Source organism: Narcine bancroftii, chromosome 14 (assembly GCF_036971445.1).
Source record: "Narcine bancroftii isolate sNarBan1 chromosome 14, sNarBan1.hap1, whole genome shotgun sequence".
NCBI classification, from domain to species: Eukaryota; Metazoa; Chordata; class Chondrichthyes; order Torpediniformes; family Narcinidae; genus Narcine; species Narcine bancroftii.
Window position 1 is genome coordinate 19,248,913 of NC_091482.1, and position 19,836 is coordinate 19,268,748.

Below are 19,836 nucleotides of genomic sequence, written 5' to 3' on the forward strand. Positions count from 1 at the left end.
ACAGAAACCTACAGCACCTGGTGTTCCTATATAATAGAGTTTAGAAATCTGGATCGGAGAACAGGGCATAGCAGACGTAACTGGATGTAGCGAATGCAACAGCTTCCCACACTCGACATGTGCATCCCATGTTTCTTGTATCCAAAGCGATTGCGTTGCCAGGCGTATACTGGTACAGTACATATGTAACTTGTAATACATGTCTTGATAGTTGTAATAAATGCCTATGTTACTGGCTTACGTATGTACTGTACTGCATTTTATACCATTTTGAACCTTCCCTGCATGCAAATAAAAAGTTTACCGTATAATAATGTGTGTTTTGATTGGTAGGGAGCAGCATCCAGTCTTGTGTATCACATGCCTCTTGAGTGTTGTATTGTATGGATCTGTATCCTGGATCTGAGTTAAATACAGTATATAATACTGTGTTCGCGCAATGCCCAAATTGCATAATGTCTTATTTCACAGAACATATCATGGATGTTAAGCAATGCGTGACTGTACTGGAAATACTGAGTAGATCAGACCGTATACCTGGGGAGAGAAAATCTGAGTCACGGTGCAGATTGATGATCATTCATCAGAGCCGGCCAACTTGAATACCAGTGACTTGTAATCTGAAATGGATGAATTCACTACAAAATTCTGAAGGCTATGCCTAGTCAGAAGAGGGTGCAGAAGAGATTCTTCAGGTTATTGTCTGGAGTGGAGTCCTTTATTTATGGATAGGCTGTTTTTTTTTCCCCGTGTGACTGATGGTGGGGGGGGGGGTGGGGGGAGATCCTAATAGAGGTATACAAAATTATGAGGGGCATAGATCAGATAAATAGTGGAAAACTTCTCCCCCTTAAGTAGTATATAAAACAACCAGATACAGGTTTATGGTGAGAGGCCTGGAAAAGACCTGTTGATTTTTTTTTCAATCGGTTAATGTGTATCCAGATGAGCACTTGAATCACAAATGCCTTGAAGGCTCTGGATTGAATTTTGAGAATGGAATTAGTATAGATTGGCACTTAAATGATCAGTTTCAACATGGTGTGCTAAAGGGCCTGTTTTTGATCTGTAAGGTATGTTGACTCTCTATAGTTTGGCTGTGGACCAATGGGAATGGATCAGATAAAGTCCAATGAGTTTCATAGGAAAGAGGAGAAGTGAATGAGGATGTTATAAAGGAAGCAAACCCTTTGGAATGTTGAAAGGGGAGGGAAATGGTATAATGTTGAAGGTGACAGACATTATGGAGGATGATCAATTGAGTATGAAGGCAACAACAGACGATGGCTGGGATGCCATCATTGTCATGGGTGAGAGAAGTGTGGGAAGTGGTCAAGAAATGAGTAAGAGCCCTGCCAATAATGTTCTTGTGGAAACAATATTGAACAGAAATGAAGACTCCTCCAAGTTTGATGTGGAAGATGTTGTGATCAGAACAGAACTAGAAAAACGGAGAGAATGGAATGAACTTCTTCCAGGAAGTCATGATAATCTGAAGGTTATCAGGCTTATAATGGAAATTGTTTGCTAATTTATTCTTTCAGTAAAAGCCAAAAAGGGAAGTGTCATGTGAGCTTTTGGGGAAACATGCCTTTTAGTAATTTTCAGTGCAGATCGAATTTCTTCTTCGATATGTTAAGTGAGGCTGAGGTATTGGGCCATTTGTGTAGATTTGTTTCATCTATGAGGGGGGAAAAAATGTGTAATGCAAGTAAGATCAAAGAACTGATTAAAGGAGGCTGTGGTACATTGCGGGTTGACAAATATCTTTCACGAAAGAAGATGAAGATTGACTGAAGACAGTAATGTTTCTGAATCTGAGAAAACTGAAATCCAGTTTATAAATGACAGCCCATGGGTTGCACCGCTCAGCTCTTCTTCCTTGAATTGCCCATGACCTTTGATGTAGTTGGCTGGACCATTAGTCTCCTTTGCCCAACAGAATCACAGCCTCTGATCCTCATCCAACCAGTTATTATATGGCTTACCCACTCCGAGGACCTGACGTCCACTAGTCCACCATTCTCCACAACAGTGTAAGTCTGCATGCAAGGAGAAAGATCGATCAACACCTTAGCAGTAATTATTGTCAGTTCCGATATGAGGTTGATCCCTAAGACTATCAGGTATTGGCATACCTGTGTCCAAAAGTCAGCAATTATCTTCAACAGAAGTAAAAATGCTCAATATTGCATGTCGTTTTGAAGATGTTGATAATTATAGAAAGTAGAATAGTTTTCCCTTGGAAAGTATTAAGGAGATTGGGTCGGGTATATAGTTGAACAGAGTATGGATGACTTTAGATTGACTATTTAAAATTGCTCCACTTATTTTTGACTAAATCCAACCCTTTAAAATTCATTTCGTATGCAGAAACATAGAAAAGAAGATTTGATACAAATATATTTTTGACCGAACATCATATTAGACTTTATATGAAAGCAATTTTCATTCTTTTAGAAGTTGATCACATAACTGCTCTTGGTACAGTGTCAGGGTGTATTGCAACTGATATTGTGATTTGTAACAATGTACCGGTGAAAGATATCACTTGAACATTGATTGCAGATGGTTGAGCAGATACGCTGTTGGAGAAACCACACTGTTATCTTTGAGAAAATGAAACGTATACAAATGACACGTATGCAGCGAAGTATATTTAGGTCTTATGGCATAAAACAATAAATGGAATTTACAAAAACAAGTCATTTTTTGCATTTCATTTTACAATTGTTTATGTTGCAATAAATGTCACGGCTCATTGTTCATATTTTACAAGTTGCTCAGATACGAGGTATTAATGAACTGTTTTGAGACTAATAAAATATTTTTTAATAGCTTCCTGCCATTTGTTGTGCCTGGTTTGTTTATGTTTCCATTAGAAAAGCTTCAAAAATTGACATCAATAATTTTGGCACAAAGTACTGTATCTATTAGACACGGTAATGAGGAAGATCTGTGTCATGCATCTTTGCTGTTTTAAATGACTTGAAATGGAAAATGTGTTTTTAAAGAGTTGTGAGTGGACAGAGATAACTTGAAAGGGAAGCTGTATCTGTGCTGGAGGTTGCTATTCAGCTGTTTGGAGCAGTCGCTGGATTGAAAATATGTAGAGGCTCTGAACGAGAGGCTTGCAAATTCTAGTTATAGATGCTCATGTACAAATTCAATGGAACATGTTTTCCAGGCCCCTTGGTGGTGCTGGTGGGCTGAAAAGTCTATCCCAGGTGTTGACCAGCTTCTGGAGCCTATCTCCCAACACTACCCTATACGCAACCTTTCATCCTTCCACTGAGACTATTTTACTTCTCCAGTCTTCCCGGCTCACGGTGGCACTTCCCCCCCCCCCCCCCCCCCCCACCCCCCACAAGCACTTCAGTTTTTGCTATTCGGCAAATTAGGATACAGCTCATTTATTTGATTAGGTAAACTCCTTTACTGAATTCTGTCACACTTAGCAGTACCGAATCTTTCCATAGAGGAAAGAAAATGAGCAAATCTGATCAAGTACTTCAAATTAGATTTTTAAATGAGGATTGATAACACCACATTTACATAGACCATTAAATATTTGCCATTCGTTTTACGATGAAAGATGGCTAGAAAATTAGGAAGGATTAATTGGTATATTTTACAACATGAAGTTAATTGAACAATGACAAAAATACTTGAAGTAGACAAGAAATGAAAATTGGGGATATAGTTGGAGATACAATGGTAGACTTGCTCTGCACTGCCACCTAATGGCCTTATGGCAGTAAAGTGGTTACAGGGAAAACATGAAACAAGAAATACTGTAGTTAATACACAAAAGTGCTGGAGAAACTCAGGCCTGAATCGTTGGTTATATATTTTTGCTTCCTCTGGTTGCTGTGGGACCTGCTGAACTTCTCCAGGAATTTTGTCAAAATGTTCAGATATTCTTCAAGTTATTCTTTTTACACACAGAAAATATTAGATAGTCCCCGACTTGCGACCATAATGGGGACGGGAAGGATTGGTTGTAACTCTAGTTTGGCCATAAGTCGGGGAATGGGGACCTCGGGCTGGCTGACAGGGAGCGGGGGACCACTGTATATAGTACTTTTAATACAAAATATGAACTTGAACAGTAGTTAAATAAAGATTTTTTAAAGAATATTTTGGTCATATTTATGGGTGTTTCCTGGAATGGAGAGTTGTTGTCAGGAGAGATTGGATAGGCTGGGCTTACGCTCAATTTGAAGCCGAGGGGTGACCTCATTGAGGTTTATATATAAAAAAAATAAAGGGTAGATGGTCAAAGTGTTTCTTCGCAGGGCTGGGAAGTCTAGAGCTAGAGGGAACAGGTTTAAGGTGAGAGGGTAGAAACTTAAAGGAGGACTGAAAGTATTTTTTTTACCATGCAGAGGGTGGTGGATTTCTCAAAGTGCGGCCAGAGGAGGCGGTAGAGGGAAATGTGATTACAGTGTTTCAAATGCGTTTGGACTGGTACAAGGGTAAGAAATCTTCAGTAATGCAGATATACGCCTACGGAACCTTTCATAAGCTGAGGTGGCGTAAAGTGAAGAACCGATTACCATTGATTTCAATGGGAAAATTTTTTGAGTGTTCCCAGACCCAAAAAATAACTTAACAAATAACACATAAAACCTAAAATAGCACTAATATTTATTAAAAACAGGAATGATAGGAGAAATATACCACCTATAAAGTAGAAATAATGTATATACAGTGTAGTTAGGCTGAGTCTTTGGAGGTTGGGGCGATGGGAGGTGCAGAAGACTGGGATGTAGGAGAGGGAGGAGGATCATCTATCTATCGTCAGCCCATCATTGTTCCTGGAGAAGGAGCTGCTCGGGATGTGTGGGTTTATAATGGCTTGCTGCTCTTGCCACATTTTATCGTAAAAGTGAAAATCCTTTTGTAAAAGCGAACAAGGGTTTCTGCGTTAAAATTTGCGTAGTATTCTTAAAATGGGTTATACCTGTACCGCACTAATGTAGGCAATTGGACTATGTGTTTATAGGCATCGCATGGTCAGATGGGCCAAAAGTGCCTCTCTCTGTGCTGTTGGATTCTGATATGATTGGGTGGAAGAGCGGAGGAAAGAGCGGGGGTTGGGGGGGGGGAAGGAGACAAATTGGGAGGTCAGGGATAAAGAGATTAGAGAACTGTTGGGGGATGGGGGAATAGTGTGAGTTTATGACTGCAAGAAAAAGGTAGTGGGAGATGCTGCAAAGGCCCAGCCCTGCTCTGAGATACAAGTCCTGGGCTGGATGAAATTGGCCGACTTTGGCTCCCTGTACCCCTGGACTCCCTACTGTCTCCTTCTTTTCTGCTTCGCTCCATTCTCTTACTCTTAAATGGGCGCCTTGCCTGCAGGAGTCACGAGAAAGTGCCTGTACCCTGGCAGCAGGGCAGGTGAGGGACACAGCATTGCCTTCACTCTCACTGTTCTTGATGAATATATTGAAAGTATTAGTGGAGTGAGTTTCAGTGGTGTGAAGAGAGGAACGTGGCAGATATTGGATTCCACTTTACTCAATAATTGAAAATCTGAGTATGCTTTTTTCCCCATGGATGCTTTAAAATTTAAATGTTAATTGATAGATGTAATAATTGCAATTAATTGATTATCTGTGTTGTGAATTTACACTTTTTAATTTAGAACCCTCAGATATTTGGTAACATTATATACCAGAATATTCCTTCAGACTGTGATTTGCTGTTCTTTAGTGCTTTGTTTGCTCAGCTGAGTAGCAACAACCCTGTGTAATTTTGTTTCTATGGTGATCTGTGGTGATATTTTTACGGAATGGAAAAAAATTAATTGTAGTATCCCAACAGGTGTGATATTTAGACCATCGCCTCATTTTATTTGAAGACCATCAGACCTAATGATTTCCCCAAAATATGTCTTTTATTAAAACCATGACTTGTATTCATTTCTGCATATTAAAAGTGCACTCCTGAGCTTGTAATACAATTCCAGATCTTTTGTCAGAGCCTTGAATGTGAATGCCCATTAGCGGAGTGCACCGTAGCAAAATGTTTCTATAGTAACCAGTGAAGATAACAGCGTTAAAGAATTGGTTGCCACTTCTATTAGTAGGAAATTTATATTTTGTTCAGTATATCAGTAGTTTGCTGTGAGAATTTGCTGTATGATTCTTGAAGGTGTTAGATAAAGAAAATGAATGTTTTGTGTTTTATTAATGTTAGAGCATCCTTGAGTATCTGCAGCTCCCCTGCCATGTAGACCAGTTGATTATTATTGTTTCTTCCTTCATTTATTTGAAATTCTAACAATGATCTCCCTTCCCTTGCCATTAGCAAAGACACTGAGCAGACTACAGGCCCCAACTCTGTTCTGTCTATGCCATTTAGTGCAAGTATTTTGTCAGGTCGAATGAGAGATGGCGTCATTGATGTGAACACAACAATATAGAACAATACAGGCCCTTTGGCCCACGGTGTCAACCTACATAAACCTACCTCATGATCAATCAAACCCTTCCCTCCGTCTGAGCCCATAATCCCTATTTTTTCTTAATGTCTACTAAATGTCTCTAATATATCAGCCTCAACCACTACCCCTGGCAATGCATTCTAGGCACCCATCACGTAAAAGTCAGTTCTCCTGTTAGGGAATAACAACACCAAACAACTGAAACAAGTCAAATTGCCTTTAATCAACTTAGATCATGATTGGAGTGGCCAGATTACAATGCTGAACATAAGCACATATGCTCTGCACTCTGGGGCACCCACTTAAAGTAAGAACAGCATTGCCTGCTTTTATCAGCCTGTACGGGCATTGTTCTGTTATCCTGTTGAAACTTTGCTTCCATATAAGGAGTGTTTTTTTCTGGTTCAGTGCCAACCTTGTTTCACAGAATCTTCAATTACTGCCACATCTTGATATTTACAATTAGTAACTTACTTTCCTTGGAGCAATCTTATACAATGGTCCCGTAAATCAACCTGGCAGTTCAGCTAACAATTTACAAGTCATTTGTAAATATGTCAAACAACATTCATGCCCCATGTTTACCTATATTTCTCTCTATCTTCAGCATATATTTGTTAATATCAGTCTTTATTATGATCTTCTATATTTTGATTAAATAAAATATTCAAAAAAAGAAACCGAGCATCATGATTCTAGGTCTTAAGCTGCTCTCAGGTGGCCAGAATACCTGAATGCGGCTGTCAGGAGACCACCTGAAAGCGGAGAACACATCCACTAGGTGTATTTGCTCAACCCACCTCGGGGAGGTCTATTCTCCACTTCCAAGCGCTCCCCCTTGGCACCTAAAAGCAGCAGCCTGAAAGCGACTAACAGCTTTCAGGTGCCTAGCAGGGAGTGGGCTGATGTTAATCAGCCGGTGACCCAACTCCCCGCGTCTGACAGCCTCCTGGCCCCCTGGCGCGGGACATCCGGGCAGGGGCCATTGGCGCGGGACTACGGGGCAGTGTACGCCCCTGCCTGCCCCTGCCCCGACTAGGGAGCCGGTGTTTGCTCCGCAGCACCTCTCCCCGCTGCGGACCTTTCAGGTGGCAGAACAGCACCTTCAGCACTGCCACCTGAACGTCGTTTGGCAGACACCCGCAGCCGGCTCCGGAGCCGCATTTTCCCGGCGATTCCACCTGAAAGCGGCTTTAGATTATGGTTTCTGCTAATCGGCAGTGTTGACTGCTTAGTTACACAATAGTTAGTCACGTTTCTGTTGAAGCATTATACATAAAATACAGAATTCCAGTATACAAAGTTTGAACATACAATAGCATATAATTCATCAACTACGCTGTGTATTTTTAAAAAAAATCCTATCTCTGACTTTGCACACGACCATAAACTGATGTCCTCTAGTATTGCCCATTGAAGCCATGTGGAAAAGGTGCTGGGTGGATAGATATCGTATCCTCCTAGACGGTATGGTGGTCATCTACTAAGGTTATTGTGAGTGGATGCTTCTGCCACAGATGGATTGCTGAGGACAAGAACAAGAATGTTTATTCCTCGTGTTAGTTTATTCACTGCCTCTTTCTGCAGTCCCTGGTTGGCAGTCAAGTTCTTCAGGACACAGCTTGATCTTTGTGTCCTGGTGCTACCTAGCTGCTCTGAAGTCCCCAAACTGCAGTATATTCTGTACCCTTGCTTCTCTCAAAAGCTTCTTCAAGGGTTGTTCAACGAGGAGGAGCTGCTTTCTTATCCTGTCACTCTTCTTGCTGTTCACCTATGACTGTGTGGTTCAGTACAGCAACACCATCTACAAATTCAACGATACCAAGGTCTAAAAAAAGACCTACAGATCTGTGGAGAAAAGCGTGTTGACCAGCTGCATCATGGCCTGGTATGGGGACAGTAATACTGCTGAGTGTAATGCCACACAAAAGGTAGTCGACACAGCCCAGGACATCACAGGTAAACCCCCACCACCATCAAGAACATCTACAGGCAACACTGCTGTTGGAGAACAGCAGCAATAATCAAGGATGCACAGTTTGTTTACATTTCTTTATTTACGTGTATACAGTGAGTACAGTTTTTTTTTGGACTACCAGTATGTGGTAATTCTACCTCTGCTGCAGGGAAAAAGAATCTCTGGGTTATATGTTTTGCCATGTATATATTATGACGATAAATCTGAATCTGAGCAGATTTATCAGCTGAGGTGATAATCATGAAGTGGTCTCCTTGCCCACATTTCACTTGATGCCATAATACATTATGGGGTCTCTGCAGTTAATATTTGAGGATATACCAATCACCCGCAGAGCATCGTGCAATTTTGGTGTTGCTGATTGGACAGAACCCAACCATGGATTGTGAAGGAGGGGGCTGGCACATTGTCTTTTAGGTACGATTCTGTCAGTAGGACTGAGTTACGCTGTTGCCTGACGATGATTTGGTTCAGCTTTCCCAATGTAGTCCATAAGTGAAGGAACTACCTCACGCAGTGAGGTAGATGTTCCTGAATTTCGATTGAGAAATAACAAAGCAATGATGATACATTTGCAAGTTGGAACTTGCAGGTGAATTTAAAGGACTTCACTGGGCCAATATCAACTTCATCTCGGCCTAAATTTATTCCCCCAAATATATCACCTTTTGGTGGTGTAGTTGAATCCTGTATAAAACCAATTTAAACTTCAAGATTGCTGCTCGAACAAAAGCTAACAATCCTTCAAAGATTGTGTTTGATTTTATCTTTGTATCTAACATTGCAGCACTACTGCATTTATCTACAGCGGGCAAGGATCAGCCCTGTATGAGAACTAAATATAGATTGAAATAAACATGAATACAATAACATTTAGTTTTTAAGCATGGGTTACTTTCACCTCAAATTTTGATTTTTGCATTTTTCTCCTAAATTATACTCAGTGGGAAGGAGCTATGGCTGACACCATATTTGGAAGTGGAGCAGATCAATGGGTGTGTCCTAACGACAGGCAACTTGCCCTAAGAGCAAAGTGAGTCATTATGCAAATTTCTCTTTTACATCTTTAATAGTTTAAAAATATTAATATCTTCTGTGTCCAAATGTTTTAAGAAAATCTCAGGAAATTCTTGCCCTGGTTACTGTGAATCCCAGGTTTACATTTCCTTGCTCTAGCTTGCTAACATAAACAGTGTACAGTGAGGCCCTGTAAATCTGCTGTCTCACAATGTCAAGTTTGTAGCTTCCACTTGCTAGGACTCACCAGCACTTGCCAGGAAAAAGAATCTCAGGGTTGTATGTGATGTCATCTATGTGTGTACTCTGACAATAGATCTGAACTTTAAACTCACCTGAGCTCCAGTTCTGGCACGACTTCCACTCACTTGATTCACTGGTGTCATTTGGGGCTCTGTGGACTGCACTGGGTGACACCATCAAATGGAGTGACACCATAATGACTCAGTAAAATTTTTGTGCAGTGTTTCAGCAGAAATTTATTATTTCTTTAATAAAAATATCCCTCTAGTTCGTTATAACAACAAAAACATTTACATGTATCAATATACCTACAAGGCTAAAACTCGATGCTAATTTACTTTTTGAATCTTCTAATGCGCTCTGGTGGTCAGAGCTGCCGCAAATCCCCCCCCCCCCCCCAATCCAGCATTCCCACAACCCCACTGCAACATAAAAAGAACACACACCTCTTTCTTCTCCGCTCTGACCTTATTAAAAGGCCGAAGCCAAATGCAACATGCCAGCCACCAAGGCCACATCTCGCGAGATGTTGCCCACCCTTGCTATAGGTGCTATTCTCTGTAGATTTGCCCTGGGTGGGGGGGCGAGGGAAAATCCATGAGTTACCGCATTGGGTGACACCACTGTCCCGGAATCTCATTTCCATTCTCCTTCTCTATGCATTCGTCCCTATTTCCCACACCCCATGACCACATGCTGGATCCCTGCTTCACACACTTCCCATCCAGCCACCTGGGCCTCACTTCATGCACTTTCTTGTTTTGTTGGTGATGTGCACGATCAATGACTCCAGTGACTGAGTGAGGAACGGTAGGTTTTAATACAGATTAGATTTCAGCTGGCCCAACTCCATGTGCTCAAATGAATGGAAGGGGTAGGGAGGTCGACCTTTATGGCCAGGTCACGGGGGGGGTTACAGGGGATTGTCATCAGTGGGCGGGCCAGCCATTTATACACAAAACTGTATATACCTCCAACCATTGACTTGTCTTGTTCAGTTTCCCAGGCTTCCTTTTAAACTTACTAGGTTCACTGAAATCTGTGATCTTTCTAAACTGAATTAAAAAGTATAATGGAATATGAATAAAATAATATCCGCTGGACCAGAAAATCTGCTAGTCCAACAACACCCAATTTATGAGCATGTTGGATTAACAACATTTTTGTGTATTTTGCTTTCCCCCCCCCCCCCCCACCACAAAGTGCATGTAACACTCAGAAATATCAAATGTCACCCTTGAAGATCTGTTAAACTTGTGGTCTGGTGATGCAACTTCTTTTGAGACCAAACATGGACCCTTTTGGTTCTCTGCTGCTTTTTTCACTGCTACATGCCTTAATTCCAAGGTCCTCATCCATGATCTAAGCCACATATGAAGGAAGCATTCTCCTTCTTTCCTTTGGGAAGAGATGCAGGAGGATCAGAGCCAGCACTTACCGGCTGAGGAACAGCTTCTTCCCACGGGTAGAGATAATGCTGAACGACCAAAGGAGCTGCGTACGCTAACCACTCGAGACTCTCATTTGTACAAAACACTATATATATATATATATATATGTTATATAGATTAAATACATGCCCTGCTTATGTATTATTTATCTGTATGTGTGCTATGTTTGGTTGTGCGTCTGCATGTTTTGCACCGAGGACCGGAGAACGCTGTTTTGTTGGGTTGTACAGTAGTCACTCCTTATGTGTGAGGAATATGTTCCAAGACCCCCAGCAGATGCCTGAAACCACAGATAATACAGAATTCTATGTATGCTATGTATTTTTCTGATACATACATACATACCCATGATAAGTTTAATTTATAAATTAGGTACAATAAGAGATTCACAACAATAACTAATAATAAAATATAATTATAACGATATTGAAATAAAAGGGTTACTTGAACACAAGCACTGCAATACCGTGACTGTCAATCTGAATACACTGTACAAGGTATGTGCCGCTTAACATCCATGATGCACTCTGTGAAATTGGGCGTCATGCGATGTGGACGTTGTGCGAACACCATATTATATACTTAGCAAAGCTAAGTAAACTTGTTATTTATAAGTAGGGATCAGTGTGGGGACTGACATGGGGCTCTGAGGAGAGAGCGGGGCAGTGGAATCAGTGTGGGGACAGATACAGGGCTGTGAGGAGAGAGCGGGCAGTGGGATTTGTTGGGACTGATACAGGGCTGGCGGGGAACGGGGTGGTTGGATCAATTTAGGTATACAGTGTACAATTCCTATAGCTAGCGATCGCGTTTTCTAAATTGCTGCGGACTTGCTCGCGTTAAGTGAATAATTATGGGAGCACAGACGCACATTGCCTGAATGGATGTTAAGTGGCGCATAACTTTTTTCGGACCTTGGTTGAATGTGGGCAACTGAAAATGAAATTGGAGATAAGGCGGGGACCACTGTACAATAAACTTGATTTGACTTGTTTCTGCATCTTCCTTCGCTGCAGAATTGTGGCTGAGGAATCAAGTGCACAACACTGTGTGTGTTTTTTTAAGCTACATTTGACTTTTCCCGGAGAAATTAATAATGACTATTTGCAGGATGTTTTGCTTCATTCTGGATATTCAGCCAGACGTGACCTGGTACGAATCAGCCTTGAGCATCTGGCACAGTAACTCCAGTTCCGTAGTAGATTATGTAATTTTTTTGTGCAGTATGTGTGCAGCAGGGAAATTAGATTAAACTGGACTAAGAGTGACCATTGTTAGGCATCTCTGCAACAATAGGGAAGTCATGTTGAACCTGTACAAGCACTGATTAGGTCACAACTGGAGTACTGTGTTTCATTCTCTGCACCACCCTTGGGAAGGATGTCTTGGTCTCAGAGGAATTTACTGGAATAATTCCCAGTTTGGAAGGGCTTCCCTGCAAGAAATGAGAACCTGGTGTTGTCCTCCTTGGAATAAAGAAGGTTGAGAGGAGATTTGACAGGGATGTAAAAGATCATAATTGGTTGGGTTTGGGTTGGGAAATGGAAGTTGATTCCATCACCAAACAGTTCATGGATTTTGAGTCACAGATTTAAATAGATGGGCGAAAGAAGTACAAGGGCAGCGTAGCGATTAGTGCTACATTGTTAGAGCGCCAGTGACCAGAACGTGGGTTCAAGTCCTGCACTGACTGTAAGGAATTTGTGCATTCTCTCTGTTTCTGCCTAGGTTTCCCCTGGTTGCTCTGTTTTCCTCCTCCCGTTCAAAAATGTACTGGGGTTGTAGGTCATCTGGGTGGCACGGTCTTGTGTTACCATGCTGTATGTCTAAACTTAAAATCTAAAAGGATCATTATTTTTACTCAGAGGAATTAGGATCAGGAATTTGCCTCTTGCTCGTAATGGCTGCTGTGCCCTCAATGCTTTTAAGAGAATTGGGTAGGCATTCAAGAGAACTTTTGCTGCACAGTGGAGAAAGAATAGGGCCATGGGACAAATGGACTTGCTGTTCTATGAGCTGGCATTAACACAAAGGGCTGAATAGCCTCCACTGAAACAACTCTGTGAATCTTAGCAAGTCAGCCCATGTTTGAGGATATTTCTTCAACTGCAAGATGGTTGTTTTTACGATGTGACTCGGTTACTTCTGTGAAAGTATCAATGAGATAGGGCTTCTACATTCTACTGATTGATTGTGTGCTTTTGTTAGGAAAAAAAAAGATTAATCTCCGTTCTTTTTGCGCAAGGCTCAAAACTGGCTGGTCAGTACATACAAATGAGACAGACAAACAGCGACAAGATCAGATACTCGCCAAACACGAAGTAGAAGTGATCCTGGATGTCATCAAGAGAGCAGAGAGGCTGGAGCTGATTGAACAAAATCGCATTGGGTATGGCAAACTATTTTAATAAGATGCAATGTTGTTTTTATCAGTCTCGTCCCTATAACTATGAGGGAGGAAAGTGTGGTGACCAGCTGCATCATGGTCTGATATGGGGATACTAGTTCCCCTGAGCGTAAAGGCCTCCAAAAGATAGTGGTCAGGGGCAGAATTAACAACTCTCTGGAGTTTTTCCATTGTCTGGAGCGCTGGCATCTCTGTACTAGACAACGATGCAACCAGACAGAATGCTCGTTGTCAAAGTCATTAGATAGTGATGTTATATGGTGCACAAAGTGCAAAGGATGCCATGCTTGAACTATGCATGTATTCAAGGCACATGAGGTTGCAATGGGTTTTAAGCAGCTGTGCAAGAATGGTCTGGGCTGTATTTAGAATTGCACTCATCCAGGCAAGAGGAGAGTATCTATTTGTACTTGAACTTTGTAGATGATGGAAACCTTGTTGTAGAATACCCAAGCTACCTCTGATGCCTAGGACATCACACCCTCTCCACTACTAAGAACATCGACAGAGGGCAGCTGCAATCATTAAAGATCCACATCACCCAGCACACACCCTGTTCTCGCTGCTACCATCAGGAAAGAGGTGTAGGTGCCACAAAACTCACACCTCCAGGTTCAGGAACAGCTACTACTCCTCCACCATCAGACTCCTCAACACAAACTCAATCAGGGACTCATTTAAGGTCTCTTACTTATGCACTTTATTGATTTTCTTTTTGTTCTCCCTGTATCGCATCGTCAATTTGCTTACATTCATTATCTGTTTACAGTTTTTTATTTGTTTACATGTATATACTGTGTACACTACCAATAAGTGGTGATCCTGCCTCATTCGCAGAAAAAAGAATCTCAGGGTTGTATCTGATGTCATGTGTATAACTCTGACAATAAATCTGGAATTTGACTCTGGTCGAAGCAGCAAGAGTTTAATTAATAGGTTTTAAAAAATTGATGTAGAAGAGTCTTGTGTTATTTTCCAGATAAACGTTATTCCTCTAAATAAATAATTGAGTCCAATTGTGGGTACAGGTAATTAAGAGGACGTACTTGGACAACATATGAAATGTTACTAAACAAGTAATGGCATTGAATGGGTAACAAATACTGATAAATCTGAAATGATGCATCTTAATAGAAGGAATAAGAAAGGAAATTAAAAATCAAACAAGGATGTAGAATTACATTTTATTGAATTTAATTTAAATTAAAAATAGCAACATGTTAGTTATCTTTGCAAGCCAAGAAATTACATTACTGAAGCTTGATTAGTCTTGATTTAGAGTACCATGTTGCAAAAACTATAGAAGTTCTGGAGTTAACACAAAGTAAACTTATAAGAATGACTGCAGAACTATCAGGAAAGACTGAATCGATTGACCTTCAATTCTTCAGTAAAGTGGACCAAATTAAAGATTTTAAAATTGGGAAGGTTTTGAAATAGTAAATCAAGAGATGTTGCCACTTATAGTAGAATCCAAGGTCTATCACTATAAATTCAGTAAATGATTCAGGAGAAGTGGTAGTTATTCTGCCTTTGGCCTTGAAGAGCCACTTTCAAGTCAGCAGAATGCAACTAGACAGAATGCTCATTGTGAAAGTCATTGGATAATGATGTTAAATGGTGGATAACATGCAAAGAATGTCATGCTTAAACTATGCATGTATTTGGGGAGTCATGTGATGGAATAGTGGTCGGTGGGTTATAACCAGCCCTCTCCAGAAAAAAAGATCAAGAAAAGACAAAGCTTAACAAATATAAAGTATAAGAAATAGAAGATAAAGTTGCAGAGAAGAGAAAGATGGCACCCAAGAAGGAAAAAGTGAAAACAATGGGGAAGAAAGAAGTCGTCGTCACCGGAAACGAAAGAAGACCTTACCTGCACGAAGGAACAGGGAGCCTTGGTGGCGAAGAGTGCCCGATTTCTGAGGTTGGTGCCGCCTCCCCGAACAGTGGACTGCAAAAATGGCTCTCTGAGCCGAACAAAAGTGTGCAATCAAAGGTAAAAGCACTGACGGGAAGGGGGCTCACCCGAGGAGTGGGCAAACACGGCGCGACCAGCTGAGGGACGCCCGATACCGGGGCTCTCAGCTGGAAGATGAGGAAGGTAGCAGGAGAGGGGGTGAGGAACCAGGAGAGGAAGAAATGCGACGGGGTGAAAGGCAAGAGGAGCAGCAGCAGGAGGCCCAACAGATGAGCAGCCCAGGAGGGGAGGATCAACAACAAGAGGACCAGCAAAGTGATGCAAGCAACTCATCAGGAGAATCAGAAGAGACACAGATACAAAGAAGAGAAGAAGAAGAAGATATAAACATAGGTACAGTCACAGAAGAAGAGGAAGAAGAAGACCAAGATCTTCACAGAGAAATAGAAGGTAAAACAGATGGGGAGAATATAGATAAAGCCTTTTTTGAAGAACAAATGAGAGCATTAATAGAATGGTTGTCATTAGAATTTAGTGCAATTAAAAGAACAGAAGATAAAATGCAAAGTTTAGAATGGGTCATGACAGAAATAGGGAAAATAGTAGAGAATGTGGAAGAACGAGAAACGGTTGTAGAAATGCAAGTAAATGACTTAAGAGGAAAATTGGAAGAAAGTGACAAAAAAATTAGAGAGACACAAGAGTTATCTCAGAAAATTGAATGTTGGAAAATTATAGTAGGCGAAACAACATAAAAATAGTGGGCCTGAAGGAGGGTGAAGAAGGGACAGACATGAAGGAATTTATAAAAGGATGGATCCCGAAAGTCCTGGGCACAACAGAAATACAGGAAGAAATGGAAGTAGAAAGGGCACACAGAGCACTAGCTCTGAAACCACAGACACATCAAAAAATCAAGATACATCTTAGTAAAATTTTTGAGATATACGACAAGAGAAAATATATTGGAGCGGGCAAGGAATAAAGTTAGAGAAGATAATAAGCCATTGGAATACCCGGACATAAGGTTTGAACTCTTAAAGAAGAGGAAAGAGTTTAATACAGCAAAATCGATTCTATGGGAAAAAGGTTATAAATTCGTGTTAAGACATCCAGCCGTGCTTAAAATATTTATACCCGGGGAGCAAAACCTACTTTTTTTGATCCGGAGGAAGCACAAGAATTCGCAGAGTGCTTGCAGGATGGAAGGAGAGATGAAGAGATGAAGAATGGCGATAAAGTATATATAAAGATGTAAAAACAATGTATATGTAAAGAACTAAAGAGGGAAAGAGAGGGGAAGGAAGTAAGGGGGGGAAAAGTGAAAGCTTTGTTATATGTGTGTAAAAAAAAAACAAGTGTTTTCTGGGTGTGGGGTGGGGGATGGGGGCTAGAGAATAACCATCATTGCAAAATCAGTTGACGTTTGCGAGCAAGATCGCAACCCAAATGGAAAGGGAAGTTGTGATTGCCCGGCAAGGGATAAGGGGCAATTCAGAGGGTTGGAGCATTTGGGGTTAAGGTATTATTGGGTGTGGGAATTGTTGGAGTATTTTATGTTTTAAATGTGTTGTCATACATTGAGTTTAAAAAGGGAAAACTGAGAGATGAAAATGGGAAAAGGCGGATGGAGGTGGTGAGGAAGCGGAAAAGGAAGAGACTATTAAATTTACTGAAAAAAGAAAAAAAATAGATCTAGCATTTGTGCAGGAAATGCATCTAACTGAAGTGGAACATTACAAATTAAAGAGAGACTGGGTAGGGCACATAGTGGCAGCATCATATAATTCAAAAGCTAGAGGTGTAGCCATATTAGTTAACAATAAACACAAGGTTACGCATGATACAGTATAATTGGTTACAAAGATTATATATTACTCCTCAAAAATTAAAAGAATGGGATCCAACATTATCAGATCGATGTTTTCGCTGAAAGAAGGAAATGGGAACAACAATACATACAATTTGGGCATGTATGAAAGTGAATTCGTTTTGGGAAGATCTAAATCAGATATTAAAAAATCACAAAAAAATAACATACCAAAAATTCCAGAGATCTTTCTTTTAAATATTAAAATTGAATTAGGCCTCAAATTGGATAAAGTGCAAAAAAGATTCATTATGATAGCCTTTGCAGTAGCAAAAAAGTGTTGAATAAATGTATTTCACTGGAAAAAATAACATAATTTAAAAAATAAAGTCACATTATTTGAACAAATTTGGGAACCATACATGGAACTCAACAGAGAGAGCTTGCCTCGGACCTCCACCACCTAAAATGATAAGAAGACAAAATGATTTGATTCAGTATGTAAAAAGAGATGACATTTTTCTTGTTTATTTTTCATTGTGTGAAGACATTGTTTTATGGTTTTATTTTATTGTATATGTTGAATATTTTTTGGTTTTGGAGGGGCTTGGGCAGGGGGGAAGGAGGGTAGGGGGAAAAAAAGGGAAAAAATGCCACTATATTTAATGAGAAACGTTTGTATATATTTTGGTTGATATGGTTCACAGTGTGCAAAATAAAAAAATTATATAAAAAAAAACTATACATGTATTCAAGGCACATGAGGATGTAATGGGTTTTAAGCTGTGTAAGAATTATCTGGACTGTTGTTAGAATTGCACTCATTCAGGCAAGAGGTGAGTATCTATTGTACTTGAACTTTATAGATGGTGGAAACCTTGTTGTAGAATAACCAAGCTCCCTCTGAAGTTATGGCTATCGAGTTTCTGATCAGTGATGAACTCCCCTCCGTAATGATGTAGATGGTAGGGTATTTGGTGACAGTAATGTTACTGGAGGCTAGGTGAGTGGACTCTCTTCTTGGAGGTGTCCGTTGCCTGGCACTTAATGTTAACACCCCTTATCAGCCCATGTCAGAATGTTGTCGAGGTCTTGCGACGTTCAGATGTGACTGCTCTATGTTGTCTTGCAATATTTCTCTCCTTCCAAGATTTCACCCCTGCATTTAGAATGCTGAAGTATTGGCTGCCTTAAATTGGCATCAGTCGATCCCACTTTTTTTTTGCTCTCCTCTCATTTACCATGGAGATGGACAGTCAATAATTAGCATGGGTAGCACTGCCTGCAAACTTGGCTCCCGAGAATGAGGATTTTGCAATAATTTAATTATTGCTATCGGCCACAACAATAAAATTGCATCCTTCCATAGAATGACCTTTTAAAGGGCTGATCAAATTGAAGGAAGGGAGAAAAAACAGATAAGGTCAAGATCTCAAAGATTTGATGTGTCTTGATAGCTCTGGAATTAAAAGTGATATGCTCAACAACAAAGCCACTGACAGGATTTCTCTTCAAACCTAGACCCATAGCACCACCTGGTGGTGAAGCGGTGCAAATCCAACAGTGGACTCGAGGAGTCAAACTGTACATAAATAGGCCCTTTGAGCATTTGCAGTAATCCAATTTTATTCTCACTTCAAGGGCAATATACAGTGGTCAATTAACTTGCAAGTCTTGGAGATGTGGAAGGAAACAAAAGCATCTGGAGGGAACCCACGGAGTCAAATGGAGAATGTGCAAACACCACACAGATAGCAGTGGAGGGCAAGATTGAACATGGGTCTCTGGAGCTGTGAGGCAGCAACTCTATTTGCTGAACCATAATGCCGTAATACAAGATTGTGGGCGTTAACACATACAATAAAATACTGAAGTACTGGATTAAAAAAAATTTTAAAATACTGGTGCTTATCCTTTCATTCGAGCTCCTTGGGACTGGACACTTCTCGGTTCGGATTATTCTGGATTATGGAATTAAAATGGCACTGGTGCAGGTTCACAAAACATAAGACTTTTTAATGGAGTGACGCCACATTATGCTAGCTCAACAATGGCTGTCTTCGTTACCCATAATCCCCCCCACGCAGCTGGAACCGCTCTGGGAAATTAAAACAAAAAGAGGCTCACCCTGCCAGGCTCCGCCATGCCCTTGCCGACCTCCTTCCGGCCCAGCTCGGCTTCTCTCTCTCCCCTCACTGCCCAAGTCGCGTTCTTTCTTTGCGCTCTCCCCACTCGCCACCCGAGCTGCGTTCTCTCCTCACTCTCTAGAACACCCGAAAATAAACTGTCCATGCAGTGTTTTAAAAAAGTTTGGTTTTCAGAAGTTTTTGGTTTTCAGAAGTTTTTGATTTTCAGAATCATGGATAAGGGGATAAGGAGCTGTACAAAGCAAGTTATTTACGATGACATTTCTTGATCATGTTCAGAGGTCCTCACAAAGATTTAGAGATCTGGGATGTCTGTCATGACAGTAAGCTCTTTTCCAGTTCCTGCTCCTGCCTGCCATCAACTCAACAGAAACTATGGCCTGACCAACATGCTGATATTAACCTGGTTGA

General features: G+C 40.8%; 1 protein-coding gene across 4 annotated transcripts in view; it reads left to right on the top strand.

Moving 5' to 3' along the window:
• The window catches only part of LOC138749175 (rab effector Noc2-like), a 124,966-nt gene that overhangs the window by 6,043 nt on the left and 99,087 nt on the right, over positions 1–19,836 (top strand). For 2 of the 4 annotated variants that reach the window (XM_069910194.1, XM_069910196.1), the window contains exons 2-3: positions 9,374–9,462; positions 13,386–13,529. In XM_069910194.1, the coding sequence (XP_069766295.1) occupies positions 9,386–9,462; positions 13,386–13,529 (221 nt within the window). In that variant the 5' untranslated portion in view covers positions 9,374–9,385. Of the gene's footprint in view, positions 1–4,381; positions 4,479–9,373; positions 9,463–13,385; positions 13,530–19,836 lie in introns of those variants that run through there. The other 2 variants (XM_069910195.1, XM_069910197.1) reach the window with 2 other exon arrangements.